Source organism: Electrona antarctica, assembly GCF_951216825.1.
Source record: "Electrona antarctica genome assembly, chromosome: 21".
NCBI classification, from domain to species: domain Eukaryota; kingdom Metazoa; phylum Chordata; class Actinopteri; order Myctophiformes; family Myctophidae; genus Electrona; species Electrona antarctica.
In genome coordinates, this window is record NC_136802.1 from 34,602,356 (window position 1) to 34,623,190 (window position 20,835).

The window sequence follows — 20,835 nt, forward strand, 5'->3', positions numbered from 1 at the left end:
TGACGTAATGAAATCACACCCGGGTGAACTGGGTGACCGTAGCAACCATGCTCATTTTTTCTGCACAGACAGACTAACAAAGCCAGTTGTAGGAGTGGTTTACACCACTCAAAAATAGCAGACCTACAAGCTCGTAGCGCGCCACTACGTGGCGCGCTACGAGCTTGTAGATCTGCTATTTTTCAATAGCTAAAGCATAGCATAATGCTAACACCAAAAGGGGTTCCCGCCCCAAAAATGGGTTAATGAATATAGCACTACAGTATATGGCACAGTAGAGGACACGGTCACTACTACAGTCCATCATTTGGTTGGACAGCTGGTAGCCCGGTCCCACGCAGCCACAGTTCTGTCCCCATGCAGTTCCAGTTCACCTCATATCTTGCGGGTCCCATTTGGTTTCATCCTACACTCTCAAGATTATTGTTGAACATCTGCGATACTTCATTCACAAGAAGTTTACGGAATTGTGTGTAGAAGAATTGTTATTTGGATGTCTGTTGTCTCTCCTATATACACCACATCATACACATTGAATTGGGGACAAAACCTTATCCAAAATCTCATCAAAACGGTGGTCCGTATTGTCCTACTGCTGATCTATTTATCAACATTGTGAAACAACTACATCTCCTAGAACAGATGACCTATTCTTTAAGACTGCAAAAAGAGCTGGGTGAAAGAAGATGGGAGAAATGGATAGAGTATTTAGCTGGGGGGGGCGGATATGGAGTGAATATGGGCTGTGTCTTTCCGGTTGTCAATGAATCCAAAAGTCTGTAATATGTATTGTTGTTGCTTGTTGCTGTACATCCCATGACCTCATTTGTTTGTTTGTTTGTTTGTTTGTTTTTATTATTCTGTTTCTTCTGTTGATGTTTTTGTTTTAATGTATGCCTTGTTTGTCCTTTGTGTCTCTTGCATATTAAAAAATTCAAAAAATAAAGAGTTTAAAAAAAAAAAAAAATGGTGGTCCGTGGCTCAAATGCCGAATAAATACTGGACCTTGATATGAAAAGGGTTGAAAGCCACTGCACTACAGCAGGGGTTCTCAACCCGTGGGTCGCGACCCCTCGGGGGGTCGCCAAATTATTTTAGGGGGTCCCCAAATTATTTTCCAAAAAAAAAAAAAAAAGATTAAAAACAAAATAAAAAAAATCACGATTTTTCAAAAAAAAAAATAGCAGACCTACAAGCTCGTAGCGCGCCACTCGGTGGCGCGCTATGAGCTTGTAGATCTGCTATTTTTCAATAGCTAAATTATAACAATGCTTAAAACACCAAAAGGGGTTCCCGCCCAAAATGGTTTAAGGTTATTGTAGCAGTCAATTTATATTGGGGGTCGGGAGGGGGCGGGGCGGGGGTCCCGAGACATTGCCAAAGCATTTCCGGGGGTCCCCGGCCAAAAACATTGAGAACCCCTGCACTACAGCAGCGGTTCTCAAAACGTTTTCATGTCAAGGACGCGCTGCCGCAAGTATAGCAGGGACTGCAACATTTGTGTAGTTAAAATGTTTCAAATAAATATTGAATTCTTTCCACATTTTTTCAAGATTTCTGAGGGGCGCTAAGCAAAGTAAAGCAAAGTTCTTTGTTTACCCAGGGTAAGTGGACTAAGCTCGAGATGCTTGTTTACTGCTCATAGAACATTTCATGGTTGGGGTTCAATGCCTTGCTCAAGGGCACTTCAGCGGTGGTAATGTTAACGTGCCGGTCCGGGGATTCGAACTGGCGACCTTCCGGTATCAAGACCGCGCCGCAAACCGTTCGGCCACCGCTGCCACGCTAGCCCCTCCAATGCATGGTTTATACATTACGTTAGATTACATTAGATCACGTCATATCGCAGTCTCACGTCTATGGGATTCTTATTGTTTGTTTAGAGCACCTATGACGCAAATCGTTTGCCAGCCAAGTCTATGGACTATAAAGTTTGATTAGGGCACTAACCCATTTTGGGGGCGGGAACCCCTTTTGGTGTTTTAAACATTATGTTGTAATTTAGCTATTGAAAAATAGCAGATCTACAAGCTCATAGCGCGCCACCGAGTGGCGCGCTACGAGCTTGTAGGTCTGCTATTTTTTGAAAAATCGTGAAAATGTGGCGCAAATGTTTGAATATATATTCTTTCAGAGCGAACGTTTTTAACTCAAATCTTTGCTCAGGCCTAAATGGGCTAAATGACAACACAAGACTTTTTTTGGTTGCTAACCATAGCAACCATGCTCGTTTTTTTGGTACGAACAAACACGGGTACAAAGCCAGTTGTTGGAGTGGTTTGCACCACTCAAAAAAAACAGGCGCCCGTGCTCTCATCATCGTACATCATCATATATCATCTCATTCCGGCCAATCAGAATTTGCGTCCTCACCTTCGTCTTCAATGTTTGTGTTACGCAAGTGTTTACACAAACACTCAAAATTGTCCATTTATTGTCAATGGCTTTGTATAACAAAGTTTGTGTTTGCACACACACTGAAAGCTGGACATAGGAGGGGCTATCGCCTCTCGAAAGAAATGGCTGATAGGGTTTAAAGTGGTTTTGATGCTATAACCAAGGTCTTGTGGGGGTCCCCGGACCCTCCTTTGAGAACCACTACACACTATAACAGCACTACAGAAAGACAGAGAGACGCCTCAAAATCAGCCTCTCAAAAAAAGCATTTCTCAAGGGCAAGAGACACAGTCCAGGGAATGTAGGCTGGTTTCCAAGACGCACCAATCTGAATGAATTCATGATGAATATGGGCCTTTGTGTGCATAAACATATGATTGCCTCTGTCTGCTCCTGTGCACTCAATGGATCTGTTCTTCCAGCCAGAAGACAAACCCAGGACAGCGCAGGCAGGACGGGGTGCTGTACTGCTTCCCACATGTTTGCTGCAGCTGCTGCCTCTGTTGGAATGTCTTGGCTTTTTTGTCTGACTACACTGTTATTTGGAGCGACGGATGTCGGAACCACATCTGACGCGATATAGGTCAGGGAGCTGGCACTGTGGCCAGGCTGTCACCCACATTAATAACAGTCACCTTTCCAAATCTCGTTCGCTAAAACAGGGCTTCTCAGAGTTGGGTGCCAACGTGGCACCCTAGGGTGCCTCGACGCCACTGGCCACTGGACTTGTGGAATATGGTCTCTGGACCTTAGTTTAGCACTTTGTGCTTTGGGCCACGTGCAATAAGGGTTACGTGCAATATGGCCATATCAATGTTTTTTTCTTCCTTCTCATATCCTTATTTATTTATCTATTTAAATGACTACTGCTCAGCCCATATCTACTGTTACTACTGTACTTATTAATGTATCCTCCTCCTTACTGACATGTTTGCACTATTGGTGAGATGCGTGAGGTGAGAAAAATACCCCGGGCCTTAAACCGGAAGTTAGTCAAAAGTTTAATTAATTTTGTAATCATGACCAGCGATGCTATTCTTATGAGCCGTGAACATTGACGTTTTGGTCATAAACACGATCTGGGAAAAGACTCCCGATGTCACGAACTGTATTGTCATGAACTATAATCTGTGTACTTTTATTATGTAGTGATGCACTAGTGTTTCCTGTTGTTTGCCTGTCTTGTCTTACCTCCTCGTGATTGCTAGTTTTCTCCACCTGTGTCCTGTTGGTCTCCCAGCCAATCCCAGTGTTGATTGTTTGTTCTGTTCACCTGTGTATTGTGATCCCTGTGTCTACTGCAGCTGGCAGTGTGACCAGGCCGTTGCCAACACAACAGTCACCTTCCAAATCGCATTCGCTAACAAGCTAACATATACGCCCGTCAATTCTAATAGTTCATTCTAGACTGTCCGTTTAAGCAGAACGCTGTTCACTGTTCAGACTATGGGTTCAGAGAGTCAGTCATCAAACACCCCCCACCTGTAGGCCTGTCACAATTATTACATGATATAATCGCAATTATCTGAGATAATCGCAATTACTCTTTCATAATCGTCAATCGTTTCCATACATTTTGAAGTGGAAATTGTGGAAATAGTGGAAATCTACAAGCTTACAACACTTCACGAGCTTGTAGATCAACTAGTACAAAATTATTACATTTGTTTGTCATTTTTTTTGTATATTCAAGTCATTTGTCATATCTTCCCTGTGCCATTTGTGACTACAAAGCCTAAAAGCCAAACGTTAAAAGCCTAATGTTCCATGTGTTGGATGCCAAAGAAACACAATTAAATCGTTAATCGCAATTATCTGTGTGGAAATTAAACTTAAATTTAGAATGGTGACAGCCCTATACGCACCCCCTCACCCAGCCTGCTCCTTGTGGCATTTACTTCTTCACTATGTCAATATGTTATCGATTTCTGTGTGCAGTATGATTGATGATGTTTTAGACCTGTGTATCTTACGTCACGCCCTTGGACGGGACAATGTTTTGCCCACCATCATGTCATTTCTGTATCTCTGCCTCAGCCCTCAGGCGGTGGGCTAGTAGTGATCAGATGATGTGTCATGCTTGCTTACGCAGATGAATCTATCTCACTGAACTGTGCCTCTCTCCCTTTATTTCACCTCTCTTCTGGTCCTCTCTCTCGAGCACATGCGCACACTACTATGCACTTAGTTATCACAGGTATCACAGATTCAATGCGTCATACTGTCTTATAACACCATGCTGTCATTGTGTCAAATATTATGAAAAGAGAAAAGAGAGTGATGGTAAACAGAACGATCTGTGTCAGAGTGATGCCCTTCATTATGAGAAGAGAAGAGAAGAGAAGAGAAGAGAAGAGAAGAGAAGAGAAGAGAAGAGAAGAGAAGAGAAGAGAAGAGAAGAGAAGAGAAGAGAAGAGAAGAGAAGAGAATTGAGGGTTGGGTGTGCTGTCAGCAGTAAGAGTGCTGTGTGCTCTATAATACCAGGGATCTTGTGACTGCAGCATGCACACGCACGCACGCACACACACACAGTGACGCAGCAGAAAATCACAACACAACTCAGCTCAAAGCACAGTCAGCTGCACCTGTGTGTGGGTGGGTGTGTGCGTCTGCGTCCGTGCACGTGCGACATGTATACAGTCATATAGTGTAGGTAGGGGTCGTTTGTGTGTGCTTGTGTGATTGAACCCTTGCTGCTAATTATTGTTTGAGACGTAGGAGGAGCAGGCAAAAAGGCTATCATAAGGTGCAATGAAAGAGTGGATGACAGTAAATTAAGAGAGACAGACAGAGGGAGAAAGACAAAAATTGCCCTATAGGCCAGGGGTTCTCAACGTTTTTGGCCGGGGACCCCCGGAAATGCTTTGGCAATGTCTCGGGACCCCCGCCCCGCCCCCTCCCGACCCCCAATATAAATTGACTGCTACAATAACCTTAAACCATTTTGGGCGGGAACCCCTTTTGGTGTTTTAAGCATTGTTATAATTTAGCTATTGAAAAATAGCAGATCTACAAGCTCATAGCGCGCCACCGAGTGGCGCGCTACGAGCTTGTAGGTCTGCTATTTTTTTTTAATCGTGAAAATAAAATTTAAAAAAGAAATCTTTTTTTTTTTTTTCTTTTTTTTTGAAAATAATTTGGGGACCCCCCAAAATAATTTGGCGACCCCCCGAGGGGTCGCGACCCACGGGTTGAGAACCCCTGCTATAGGCACCCTGTATGTCTGTCCATCAACCTGTTTGTTTTCTAGCCAGTGAGGAAGAGAGCGTGACTCATGGACAAAAGCCTCTCTAGAAAACATGGAGTCAGCACTTTAAGCAAAAACACCATGCTGCTGTATAGTATACATATGCCAGGAGGGTAGTGTAGCCTAAGGGAGACAGAACCGATACAGCACAGATCCTATTATCTCAGACGCACACGCGCACGCGCACACGCACACGCACACGCACACACACACGCACACACACACATTCAGAGATAATGATATGTTTTTTAGCGCCTTTTACTTTACAGTGCTGCGGTTCTTGTGTATTTGTATAACAACATCCTGACCACCTAAGCGCATGTCTATGTCTCGTCGTATAGTGGTGTTGCATGGCAAATATAGCTGCTCTTCAAGCTTATATTCATGAACTTACAGTACCTCAGAATACCTTCCAAACGATTCTTGATTGATTCTCGTTTAAGAAATGATTGTTAATCAGTAATACAGTCATGTCATTGGGACTTTAACAACCAAGTGAGGCCTATAGGTGTTTCCAACACCTCAAACAAAACATTACATAATGATAATAAAATAAATAGCCTGGTATATTAAAAAGTGGAACATTTTGAATATATTTTTTTAAACATTTTAACACCACAAATCTGGTACAGGGGTCACAAAATACTGGGGTCTGTTGACAAATACATAATAATGTATTAAATAAAAAGTTTTAAGAACCACTGGTTTAAACAACATTAGGAAGCAAGCTACTACACTTTAGCAACAAGCCCCCAACAAAAACTACTCGCAAGTCGCAACTACCCATATTTACAACTTACAAGCAACTTTACAGAAAAACAAGTCGGAAGTCACTTGTAATAAGCGGACATTACAACACTGGCTTTCAGCTATTTTGAGCACCTGTCCTGACCAAGGGGGCAGGCAGGCTTTCCAACGTTGAAGCTCTCCTCCCTAGTGGTAGGAGGAGGGACTACAGGCGGACCCGTGGATTCATGACCGGGAAACCCCGTGCAGCTGGGCTTTAACGTTGAGCGCTCGGTTGCACTTCCGCATTTGACCACCAAAATTTGGTGGTCAAATGCGGAAGTAGACGTTCTCAGACGGTACTTCCGGCAGTCTTCCGGGTGCTTCAAAACGCCACTGAGCAACTTCCACTGACATGAATAGCTGGGGGGGCGGAGCTTCGCGCCAGTTCAGTCTCTATTATATATATACTCTATGGTCCTGACAGCCTCACAACCAAATTAATCAGGCAATACTGAAGACCAGGGGTGCCCCCAGGCCCAAACCTTTTTGACTTGAGACTTTTAAAATGACCAGCTCAACCCACCCAAAAAAATATTACCCCGTTGCTGACAAAAATGGCCTGAGGCCCGGGTCTTTGAAATAGCCCTTTGAAATGGAAATAGTGGGGGGGAAGCCTTCCCCCCTTTCTGTATGGAAGTCGTAGATTTTTCAGGTTTGTTGCCTTACACATTTTTATGTAACTTTATAATACTACTGACTTTTGCGAGCAACACTCTTGAAAACAGTGATTATCTCAAATAATCGCCATCAGGCGATTATGCATGCATTGTGACAGGCCCTCGGAAAGGCCAGTATACACTGGCTGTATTGACCTTCAACCCAGCTCCAATTATCATAACGACTGTGGTTGATAACAGCTGAGATTATAGCGCTCATATCAGTCCAGGGTGCGTGCAGCAGCACGTGCACCAATCGGGGGCCAGCCTCCTAAATACAGACGAGACCAGCAGCTGGGGACTCAATCAGCGGCTGAAACAAAACAGGACAAGGTGTCAGGAATAGGCTGTCTTCACCCAGGCAGCTACTGCACCGCCCGAGTAGACAACACAATCAAAGTGGCACCTCCGGCCATAGGCAAAGAAACCCAGCAACCTTTCTATTAACCACTATTAATCCCTCTAGTCTAGTCAGACCGCTTTTCCGTCTGCACCAAATGTCTGTGAAAGATTTCAGATGACTCAAAAATGACTAGAACTTAACAGAATATTATTCAAATAACGATATGACCAATACTAAATAAAAACGTGCTGTCAAAATCAACACTGGATGGAAGGATGGTTTGTTTACCGGCGAGCTTCAGAGGAATGAGGGGCGTCGCTGTGGCTGCCGACAGCCTGCCAACCATTACATCAGACACCCATGATGATACACTACCCTTTGGCTGATATCTGCGCGTGTGTGCGTGCGTGTGTGTGTGTGCGTGTGCATGCGTGTTAATCTTCACCATTACTCAAACCAACTACAGAACGTACAAGAAATGTCTATCGTGAGCTGAGTTGCAATGATAGCAGTCATGGCATTGCAACTCTGAGTGCATAGAGCACATATAGAGTAGACAGTAATGGAATGCTGGACCAAATGACAGACCACATCATATCTAACATAATGTTCACAGATTGGGGTCCCCCAGAGGTCAAAATCGTATCAAAAGAGGGTCCTAGAGGTATGCGGTGGTTTCTCTGCCCCGCTCTCTCGCAGTAATAGGTGGTCTCTCTCTGACCTCCTCTCTCACAGTAGTAGGGTCCTTTAAAATGAAGAAAAGCTTGAGAATCAAATTTCAATGCTAGTGTATGTGTGTATCCTATCCGATAGTTCAGTTGTTTTCAACCAGTGTTCCGGGGACCACCAGTGGTCCTTGAGTGGGTTCCAGGTGGTCCCCAGCTAAATTATGAACAGTTGGTAACCAAATGGACCCTTATAGATCCTTAACTCTTGAGTGTATTCTTATTTTGTTTTTGTTTTTCATAGTCTGAAAGGCTAAATCCCATCAAATGGTGGTCCGTGGCTCAAATGCTGAGAAAAATAATGGGCCTTGACATGTAAAAGTTTAAAACCACTGTGATAGGTCATTATGACGCAGAAGGCAGGAGGCTACTTCTAATTATCTATCTCTCCCCGGACCCCCCCATTCATTCGCTAATAGTTCATTCATAATATGAATATATGTATTATATACTCCCACTAATCAGTTTGTCTGTTTCTCATTCGCTTCAGGCTAACTCGCACACGCCCACATTACGTCAAGGCGGTCCATTTAAGCAGTCACTATTCTGTGTTCACTTACATGCTATAGCTGAAGCTGAGAAAGTAGTAAATTCCCTCCACCTCCTTCCTCCCTGTGGCATTTAGTTCTGTAATGGGTGATTCTGTGATTAGTATGTGATTCATGGCTTGTGCCATGATATGTGGTATCTACAGTAGTACAGTAGTGATATGTATCTAGGTGGTATATGGCATAAACTGAAAGCTGTTCTGCTTGTTCATTCATGTAATGTCTTATCTTATGCTCTGCTCTGGGGGGTTAGAGATCTCAGATTGTGTATGTTGCACAGTAATCTGTAATATATCTCATGAGCAGAGCACCGCCAAAAACTAAATGCAATAGCTTTGCAATAACGGATAATGGTCAAGCCTGAGCTGAAGAGTCTTAATGAAGTTGTTTGTTTGTTTGTGTGTGTTAGTACGCATGTGTGTGCATGACTCTAAATTATGTGTGTAAGCATGTGATCTCTGCTCGTCTGTCTGTCTCCACACACACACACACACACACACACACACACACACACACACACACACACACACACACACACACACACACACACACACACACACACACACACACACACACACACACACACACACACACACACACACACACACACACACACACACACACACACACACACACACTTGGTGGTGTGTGTCAGTGTGGTGTGCAACAGTTTAGGGTCCTACATTTAGGTCCATCGGCCTCTATAAAGACCGGCTTAACGCACCGCATGTTGTGGCTTTAACGAGCCAGTTCAGGACATGACATTGGAGCGGAGAGAAAGCCTGTCCGGACGGCCTGTGTTTATGGGGGACAAACACTGTCGTCCCCTCCGTGTGTGTGTGTGTGTGTGTGTGTGTGTGTGTGTGTGTGTGTGTGGGGGGGGGGGTTATAGGATGTCCAGGCATCTGCTAATACTGATCCCCGTTGCGCAAACTGTTGGTATGCGCGCTCTCTCTCTCTCTCTCTCTCTCTCTCTCTTTCTCAACACCCGCCCACTCAACACACTACTTATAAACAACCCTGCATCGTCCGCTCCTCTCTCTCCACACCACCACCACCAACTTGTTTTTATATCCATGGGCTCGGCCACCCTGGCGCCCTGTCTGTCTGTCTGTTGGTTTGCAGCCCAGATGGCTCTGGGCCTGCCTAGGTGTCAGGCCTCCCATCCAGGCAGCCAGAGGGCAGGAGCCCAGAATGACAGTGCTGTTCAGGGTTGCCATGTCTGCTTATAATAAGTATAATAAGTTATAATACATTTTTTGGGACTTGCTTCTAAAGTGTTTGATTGCGACCATAGGTCGCATTTACTATGAGAACCTGCATCTCCCGTCCGTCCGTCCGTCCGTCTGTCAGTTAGTTAGTCACCCCAGACCTCCATATATGGTCACGTCTCGTGACATCACACCTCCATATATGGTCACACCTCATGACATCACCGTGACATCACACCTCCATGGTCATGCCTCGTGGCATCACGCCTCCAAATATGGTCACGCCTCATTGACATCACCGTGACCTCACGCCTCCATATATGGTCACGCCTCATGACATCACGCCTCTATATATGGTCACACCTCATAACATCATGCCTCGTGACACATCACACTACCATATATGGCCATTTCATATATGAAGATCACAACACTGACCTCATCAAACCCTGGATACATGGAGAAGACTGGATCATCACCTAGATCTGCATATATGGAGCCGGCCAGCAACTCTACACCTGACCTCAAACCCTTAGATCTCCATATATGGAGCTGACCTGTTCTGACATTCCATATGTTGATCCATCACCCGTCCTTCCCGTTCTGACATTTCATATGTTGCATCTGAGCTCATCAAACCCTGTACACTCAAGACATGCTCCATATATGGCCAGTACAGAATTCATTCAATTCCACATGTTGAAACTTGAAAAATAACCACAAAAACCTAATGAAAACATAACACGATAATATCGTGTATCGTGATAGACTACTGCTTGAAAGAATATTGTGATATATGTTTTCCATGTCGCCCAGCCCCGGCCCCAGCTGATTGCTTATTTCTTTCTCTCACAAAACCTGGCAGCACAGGTGCTGTTGCCAGGCGGGGGTCCCATAGAGGGCAGCTTAGTATGTCATTCAGCCAGGCTGTTTTCCTTGCTGCAGTGCTGTCATTCAACCGTATATTAGTAAACAAACAGTCTGAATGCAGCAGAGGTAGGTAGACTATAGGGTTAGGGAAGTGGTTTTTAATTATCATGTCAAGGACCCCCAAATTGATATGTATAGGCCTATAGCCTACTATTTGGCCTATCTATCTGAAAATGTTTAGTGAGGAAAGGAAGGGACCCCCATGAGAAGATTTGTGTTAAATAGCCGATATTAAAAACATATTCAAGATTTTGCTTTTTTTTAATATATAAAATATAGAGCAAATAGCTTAAACTGTTTTCAGGTGATATATTAACATATTTAGCTGGGGACCCCTGGAACCCCTCCACTCCACGGACCCGTGGGGGTCCCCAAACACCACTTGAGAAGCACTGGGGTAGGCAGGCGGTATCCTGACTGCTGTTACACAAATTGACAATATTCCACATAATGAAACAATAACAAAAGAACACTTCTGTTGCAGTGACTCATGACATGTTTATATAGCCGCCTACCTCAACTTGTTTTCTCTTTCATAACCAATGACCATATAGCCTATTTTTCTCTCGGTCCCTTAATTGCCTGACAGCAATTTACTTACAACTTAACACATGTTCAAAATGACAGAATTGGTTCTTCTTCGCCGCAGAGGTGAATTCCTACATGATGCCAAATAAATACCGGTGGTTAAAAAGAGCAGATCTACAAGCTGACAATGCGCCTGTGGGCGAACATCGCGACGCCTTTGCTAGCTTGTAGATCTGTTTTTTTTTACACCGGCGGCTACGTATCAACGCGCTTCAAGTCATTTACCTTTCTCCTCTGGCATGGTCGTCGTCGCTTCTGGTGGTGTTGTTATAAATGAGTGTTCCTTTAATTCAACCCGTAAGGTATATATCCTCTGTTTATGGACGCGTCGCGCGGTGCGTTTGATATTTAGATATGATGATGATAATATATCCCCAAATGTCTTCTTTACAACAACAGGAGGCTCCTGCAGGACACTCTGGAGTCGCCGTCGCCGTGCATCCCTAACACACGCTATCTATGTACGTAACGTGTGTGCGCGCGTGTGTTTGTGTTTGTGTGGTGGCGCGCGAGAGCCGAGGGGAGGTGCGGCACGAGCTCATCAGTGGAGCTGGAGCAGCTGCGTCGGTCGGTGACATGCAGGCAGACAGGCAGCGCGCGATCGAGTGGTGTCTGTCTGTCTGTCTGTCTGTCTGTCGCTGCTATCCGCGGAATGATACAGGTCATATGATTCTATGCACACACATGCTCTCTCTCTCTCTCTCTCTCCCCCCTCCTCCTCCTCCTCTGTCTCCCCTCTTTGTCTGTCTTTATGTACCGGTATGTGCAGTGAACTTCTTTTTTGTCAATTTGATTTGTCTATTGGCACTGACAATATTGACAAAGCTAGAACCTCTCTGCCCACTCCCTCGCCCTGTCTCTCAGTGTGTGTGTGTGTGTGTGTGTGTGTGTGTGTGTGTGTGTGTGTGTGTGCGTGTGTGCCTTGTGAGTTATGTGGGAACTATTGCAGCTATCCATTATAAATAGAAGCTTGCGGAGCATGTAAAGATGACACCAGCTCCCTGCAATCTCTCCCAGGGCGTTTCACCGCAACCTCCAGCCCAGTGAGCTTGCTGTCAGACGTCAGAGACACGCGGACATTGGTGTTACACAGCTGTTTCTGTGGCACCCTGGGGTGCCTTGACGCAAGTCCAGTGGTGCCTCAGAATACTTTGATAATATTTGGAATTGATCGATGTCACACAAGTTTAACGACCACTTCTATACTTAACGGACCCGAGTTTTTCAGCCCACAGTACACCACTCTTCACCAAAAATAGCAGATCTACTGTCCACGCTTGAAGATCGGCTATTTTTGGTGAATATTCCCCCCAGAATAGGAATGTTAGAACCTTAATTTTGTCACACCATCACTAAACCTGGAAATATTTTACCCGATTTCACAAAAAATATTTCTCATAAAAATATATTAAAGTACAACAATACATGACAATTTTGAGGTACTCTACTTTAACATTTCAACATGACATTTCACAAAAAAGAAAAAGAAAAACAGATAAAAAAAACAGGGGGCCCTATCACTATCATGTGGGGGCAAAATCAGTGAAAAATGTGGGTATTACTCAAAAACATATTTTTAAAAACATATTTCTAAAAACATATTCCTAAAAACAAAATAATGCCCCTGTCAGGTGTAAAGGAGCAACTTGGACACTCTTGGCATGAAGGAAGCATGAGTTCAAGTCCGTTGCTCTCCCCATGTCCCCCATATATGGGGACTAGGTTGGCGGAGGGTGTGTAGAGTCCAGGATCACATTAGATCATTGACACAGGGGTGAAAATGGGTTACAAAATCGTGGGATAAAAATTATATAAAAAATAAAAATAATGGAGCTGGGAACTTCTCCTTTGGTCCACCCATTCCTGGGACATGCAAGAATGGCCCAGTGATGATAGCATCAACTTCCCATTGTGGGAGTATGGGTTTATTTATCTTTTTACCCTCTATCACAAAACCCACCCAAACACCTGCCTGTAGAAACAACAGGGATGTCAGTGAGCATCCTGAAGGTACCCAGGGACACACCCACCTCAGACATCAGCAACATTATGAAAATCACACATAAACATAATTGTCTGGGTGGAACGGGGTGTTCTGTAGGGTTAAGTGGTATAAAAGTTATTTTCTTTCACTTAATTTTTATTGATGAAAAGACAAAAAAAGAAAAGGGAGAAAAACAAAAACAAAAAAGAAAACAAGGCTGCATTATTCAGATTACAAGATACATTCATTGAAATCCTCATACATTTATAAAAGTTATTTTTAAGTCAGTCCTAAAGGAAAAACTCTCCAGTTTTCCTTGTGACAAAGGAAAGATTTACACATTTACATACCGTTAATATGTCAAAATGTGGATTATTGTCAAGGGGTGCCGTGGATTATTTACAGGCGTGACCTTAGCCAAAAATGTTTTGACGCATCCGGTGGAGCCCTGGCATGAGAATAAACCCTTAACCCAAACCCAAAACCGGTCAGGCACCGGATATCAGGTTAAAAGTGCAGTTCTCTTATATTAAGAACAATAATTTGTCACATTTAATGGATGGAGCTGAAGAGGAGTAGTGCTGTTGTCGTTTTTCTTTTTTGGTCATTGTTGTTTTGTTTTCTTTGTATGAGTAATTTGGATGAAGCTGAAGAGGAGTAGTGCTGTTGTTTTTAGTTATTGTTGTTTTGCTTTCTTTATATCAGTAATTGTCTTGTAATGTTCATTGTTGTTTCTTTGTATATTTGTATTGTCATTTATGTGGAAAAAGGAAAATAAATACAAAAAAAAAGTGCAGTTCTCCGGCTCTGAGGAACCCAGTTTGGCCTTTTGTGCTATAGCCTAAAATTTGTGCTTACCAGTTAAAACTGCAAGCTGGGCCTTAAGCGGTCTGAGAGGTCATTTTGACCGTTTTTGAGATTTTGAAGTTTATTATCTTTGCCCATGAAGCTTTCAGAAGGTTCCCCTTCCATGACCATCATCATCCATCACCATTCTATCATCTCAGAAATGTTTGACATCTGAAACATTTTCTAAATATGAATTTAAGCACATGCTACTTATGTGTCTCATTTTACTTCAGTCATGCATGCTAGTGTTTAATAGCCAAACAAAATAACAGGCCACCCTAAACCCAGACCAAATTCAATTAGATTCAATTCAATTTAGACGTCGTGGCCTTTAATGTTGTCTGCAAATACCCTTCAGTAAGAGCATTAGCCCAAATGTCATGAGAAAGACCCAGAGAGAAGTGAAAGTCATTACAGAGGATGTCACAGGAAGAGAGCAGTGCTTGTCAAGTTGTCATGGCTTTTATCCCTCATTCTCTCAAAATGCCTTCATTAATCGCGCCACCGAGTGGCGCGCTACGAGCTTGTAGGTCTGCTATTTTTGAAAAATCACACCTGTGTGAACTGAGTGGTGCAAGGTCTTATATAGCCTGATCAGCTGTGGTCTGATGTAATGTCAGTGACCATAGTAACCATGCTCATTCTTTTGAGGGACAGGTACACAAACACACACACACACGGGTACTAACAAAGCCAGTTGTTGGAGTGGTTTGCACCACTCAAAAATCGAAGAACGACTGACATAGAAACAGCTTTTTCAGAAAACTGTCAGGATGTAGAAGACATTTTTAGAAACTGATCTGTGGTCAAAATGGGTTAATGAATCCACAGTTAAAAAATAAATAAAAAAAACTTGCTAAGGCCATTTGAGTGTTGAAAGATAGGGAGGTTATAGCAGCACCAAAACACGCACCCACCCACCCGCACGCACGCTACATGAACAAAGCGAACAAAACATTGTTGTATAGAAGACTTTGACACTTTTTTGCCCTATACAGTAGGTCTGTCTGATCTTGGATTCCTGCCTTGAACCTTACCTCACTGACAGAGAGGATTACGTAATACCCTTCATAACAATGTCAATACCCATCCACATGAGCAGACCTTCTGCCACGCCCAATTCGCATAATTCTAAGCTGCACAGAGCCGTGCAGACATCTAATTAGCATTTTAATGGACCTGGCTGTCCGGGTGGCAGCCAGTGGGTGGCCCAATAGAAAAAGGAATAGCTCTCACAGATTCTGTCATCGTAGCTCCAATTTCAAGGCCATTTCCAGTGGTAATAATAATCTTTATTGTCCCGAAGGATATTCATCTTCACAGGTCTGTTCACCAACACCAACCAACACCAACAAGAAAAACAACACATAGTACAGAAAAACATAACACCAAGACAAACAAAAACATGAGGTCCCCACTGTGTACAGAACCATCCTATCGGCGGGGCAGTTTGTTTAATGCCGCGATGGCTGAGGAGACAAAATTCCTACTGAAACGAACCTTTTTCCAGGGTAAGGTTCTGTATCTTTGTGGTGGAAGTAACTCAGTATATTTACTAAGATATTGTACTTTACCTCAAAACTATTGCCATTTTGAGGTATAGCCTAGTTTGACTTTACTTGAGTATCTAAAAAAAAGTCAATACTCAATATTTTATACTTCTACTCCACTACGTTTCGGGAGTAAATTTGTACTTCTCACCACTCTACAAGTATTAGATTTATTTTTGTTAGAAGTTACTTATACGTATATTGACAATTACTACAAAAGAAATCCACCACTTAATTAAACCCCTATGTTATAGCCTGATTATTTCTGGAGTATACTTTTAGCTTACCTGTGTACTGTAAGTACACAGGTAGTGGTGCAACCTGGTGCTAGTGCACCAGGTTGCTATAGCGTTGCTAAGGTGTGACGGATGATTTCAAACCACAACCCCAAGGTGCGCGGTAAGAAAAAATCCACCACTTAATTAAACCCCTATGTTATAGCCTGATTATTTCTGGAGTATACTTTTAGCCTACCTGTGTACTGTAAGTATTCTGACGACAGTCACTGGATCATGAATAACAATGTGGCACGCAGAGGCGGACCTAACTTCACCCTGCTTAATAGAGGGTTTAATTTACACCACTATGTTGACTGCCAAAGGTCAAGGTCAAGTTCATCTGTCTGCCCCGTCGTTTTGTTTTACGCCTCATGCCCGTCTTTGTCACGTTTTGGACCTTGCCACCAATTTAGGCCTGACGTCGAAATTTAAAAAATGTCTTCAAAATCCCGACAGTTTTCTGAAAAACCTTATGTTTCTGTATCAGTGGTGCTCAATATTTCACGTCAAGGACCCCAAAAATTATATGTAATATGCCTCCGCCTCCCATCTGAAAATATGTTATGTTGATATGTTGTCCCAGAAGCAAAGATTTGAGTAAAAATGTTCACTCTGTAATAATATATATTCAAAGATTTTCACGATTTTTCAAAAATAGCAGACCTACAAGTTCATAGCGCGGCACTCGGTGCCGCGCTATGAGCTTGTAGATCTGATATTTTCCAATAGCTAAAGTATAACATAATGCTTTAAAACACCAAAAGGGGTTCCCGCCCCAAAATGTTTTTGAGTTAATGTCATCACCATCATTTTTGTTTTGAATTTCACTGGGATGTGCGTGCACCTCCTGACCACTTTATCAGAGAACCTGTCACGACCATGTGAACCCATGAGGCCGATTCTGAGAAACGTACTGCTGTGTCAGTGGTGCCTTTTCATGTCAAGCACCCCCCAAATAATTTTGTTCCAGTGACCCCCTGGAAGAAAAGATTTGAGTTAAAAAAATTGTGTGTGTGTGTGTGTGTGTGTGTGTGTGTGTGTGTGTGTGTGTGTGTGTGTGCGTCTGTCCGTGCGGTAAATTTACTGTTGTTCAAGACTGCCGAGTTAGGAGGTTAACTGATTATGTAATCCATTTTCTAATGGCCAGGTGTGCAGAATTCACGCACGCACGCACGTGCACACGCACGCGCACACACACACACACACACACACACACGCACACGCACACGCACACACACACACACACACACACACACACACACCTTGTTAAACCTTTTAATCCGACATCCCAAAAGGATTAATTCACTGATTAAAACGACTCTATAGCTGTATTGTGTTGAAGCTCTTCCGATGTAATTTTCTGGTGTGTTTTTCTGGTGTGTTTTTCTGGTGTATCTTTGGACAAAATAAGTGCATTTTGAGTCGAAGGTTCAAAAGTTTAAGTGCCTACAAAAGGGTATTTGGCCCTAAGTGAGTTACCATTATCGCCGCTGACTTTGAATCCACCGTGAGAATGGACATCAATGTTGCCAGATTGTGTGAGAGAAATGAGAAACCAGAGGTCTGTGAAAACAAGAAAGCCCTAAAGAAGCGACTATAGGACACATGAGCAATTTAAACTTATATGTATCGGTGATCTACAAGCTCACAACATGTGCATCCCATCCATTGTGAGCTTGTAGATCTGCTATTTTCAATATTTTTTCTGGAAGAAAAGCGACAAATGGAAACATTTTAACGAAACAGATCTGGCATGGTGGTCCCTGGCAAACATATTTCTAGATGGGGAATCTGTGGACAAATACATATTAATTTGGGTGTCCTTGACATGAAAATGTTTGTGAACTACTAGCAGCTTAAACAAGCCAAAATAAGCAACTACACTTCAGAACCCCATCCCCCCCACGCAACCCGCAACTGCCAATATTTACACTCAACTTTACAGAAAAACAAGCCCAAAGTCGCTTATAATAAGCAGACATGGCAACACTGACTTTGGTGAGAATGGACTTGCTAGTGCACCAGGTTGCTATAGCGTTGCTAAGGTGTGACGGATGATTTCAAACCACAACCCCATGGTGCGCGGTAACAACAATTAGGGAGGGAAAAACAGGAAGTAAATTTATATGAGCTGGAGGGAGCACTTTAAGTGGTGTTCAAAGTTTGGTCCTGGGACATTAAATTAACAAGGTTGAAACACTGCAGTATACAACACAATTGCACGTACAAAAAAAAGGTTGATTATGTGCCGAAAGCGTTTATTTAATGTGATTAATTCCCATTAATTTAAACTGCTGTTGTACAGAACATAAGGAGTCAATAAAGCAATGTACGTATTCTCCAAAACAAGGATTGTGTTTTACCTTGAATAAAAGCTTCATCCTGTATGCATGAGGTACAGTATCACCAAATTAAAAGTGCAATGTGAACATTTTTGTAATTCATTGCTCCCAACATCGAATGAGTCCTCACTAATTAGATGGCACCATTTCTGTCTACTCACTGTGTCTCAGAGGAGGGCTGCGGATGGATTATTATTATTTTATTAGGCCTATTTAATATTAATGCAAGTACAATGGCTTCTATTCCAGGAAGAAAAAATCCTGTAGATTCTATTAACTTGGAATCCCCAACCCCAATTGGGAAGTGTCCGTAGACCCACGACCAAAATGCAGGGTGAGTAGATGGAAATCGTGGGCCCCGTCGACACAGAAACGTTTTAAGGTGTATCCGCAAATGTTTTTTAATCGTATTGCCGTTTAGTCCACATGGAAAGAGCGTTGTGGGTGACCGAATATGCTCATTTTTTAAACCGGGTCCCAGAGTGAAAAAAATGTGTACAACAAATACGCATCTTTCCTGAGCAGATGACACCATAGACACCCCCCTGCCCCCTCCAACAACAACAACAAAGATGGCGGCACCCATCAGCGGTGCAGTGTTCGTGCTGCAGAAGCTACTGAGCGCGATAGGACTATTACAGCAACATGTACAAGTGGAAATTGGAGAACAGCTTTCTCTGTTTGTTATGGTTTACGTTGCATGGGTTGTATGCACATGGGCGCGTCATTCAAAAGCAGTGGCGTGCACAGACATTTAGAGGGGCAGGTGCTCAAGTTAAAAAAGGGCACCTTGTGCAGCGCGTGGAACCGGCCGGTTGCCTTAATCCATTTTGGGCGGGAACCCCTTTTGGTGTTAGCATTATGTTATGCTTTAGCTATTGAAAAATAGCAGACCTACAAGTTCATAGCGCGCCACTCGGTGGCGCGCTATGAACTTGTAGGTCTGCTATTTTTGAAAAATCAAAAAAAAGTAGGAAAAAAAAAGTTTTTTTTTCTTTTTTTTCCAAAAGGGCACATTGCCAAAAGGGCAGGGGGTGCTCTAGCACCCCCTAGTGTCTATCTGTGCACGCCACTGTTCAAAAGCCTATACGGGTTGTGCAAGGACATGCTGTGATTGGCCAGTGCACTTGTGCAACGATGCGTTGTGATTGGCCAGTAGCCACTTTGAGTGGCAGTAGAAGGAAAACGCTCTCGCCAGAACATGATTTACTATTCTCTGCCTATCGGGTCGCAACTCCAACGGTCCTGAGTCGACTCTAGCCAACTTCGCAACGTTCGACACGGCAACTCGCTCGCTTTAGCTCGCTCGGTGGTGTCTCACGTGGCTCAAGTACGCTTGAGACGGCGAGCCTCCGTCGTGGTCAGAAACTATACTTTGGGCGAGAGCTCGGAACTTCCGCGTTGGCCACAGAAGCAGGGCGTTGTTATAGGCTTTTGAATGTTGCTGCATGGGCATGCTCCATATCTCCTTCTCTCTTTTTCTGGAAGAAAAGCGACAAATGTGGAATATTTTGGAAACATTTTAACGAAACAGATCTGGCATGGTGGTCCCTGGTAAACATATTTCTAGATGGGGAATCTGTGGACAAATACATATTAATTTGGATGTCCTTGACATGAAAATGTTTGTGAACTACTAACTTAAACAAGCCAAAATAAGCAGCTACACTTCAGAACCCCATCCCCCCCCACGCAACCCACAACTGCCAGAAAAACAATCCCAAAGTCGCTTATAATAAGCAGACATGGCAACACTGACTTTGGTGAGAATGGACTTGCTAGTGCACCAGGCTATATACTACAGGCATTTGCAGTGGTTGTGTTGGACACACACACGTTTCTTGAGACGATTCCGTGTGTATTATATAGTAAAACAACTCTTTGAAAACGACTCTGTGACTTTTTTTAGTAAGAAGATAAGGTTTTAAAACGGGTGGAGTGCTCATTTTAGACTGAACACTGCCAGTCTTTACTGCAGGGGTGCCCACACTTTTTAGACTTGAGAGCTACTTTCAAAATGACCAGCTCAACCAGATCTACCCACCAAAAAATATATATATTATCCCATTGCTGAAAATAGTTACATATTAGACAAATGCACTTCTTTTTCTTTTTTGTAATACTGATTGAAAATATGTGGGTTTGAGCTGACCTTTTTGATGTCAATCAATCAAGTGCAGTCACCTTAATTCAAGTGGCAGATGCCAAAAATAGTTTATTATTTATTTAAATTGCATATTTGTCATGTGGTCTACCTGCACAGCCTGTGTGATCTACTGGTAGATCACGATCTACCTTTTGGGCACCCCTGCTTTACTGTATATTGTAGTGTACTGTACACACACTGTAACAGACAACCAGTGAGAGTCATTGAAAAACGTGAGGAACCCTTAGGGCC

General features: G+C 43.2%; 1 protein-coding gene across 1 annotated transcript in view; it reads right to left on the bottom strand.

The window, feature by feature from the left end:
- The window catches only part of ablim2 (actin binding LIM protein family, member 2), a gene marked incomplete at its 5' end in the record, with an annotated part of 75,056 nt that extends 55,163 nt beyond the window's left edge, over positions 1-19,893 (bottom strand). The window contains one exon of the mRNA XM_079491348.1: positions 19,759-19,893. Coding sequence (XP_079347474.1) covers positions 19,759-19,893 — 135 coding nt within the window. The remainder of the gene's footprint in view (positions 1-19,758) is intronic.
- Between the last annotated feature and the right edge of the window lie 942 nt (positions 19,894-20,835).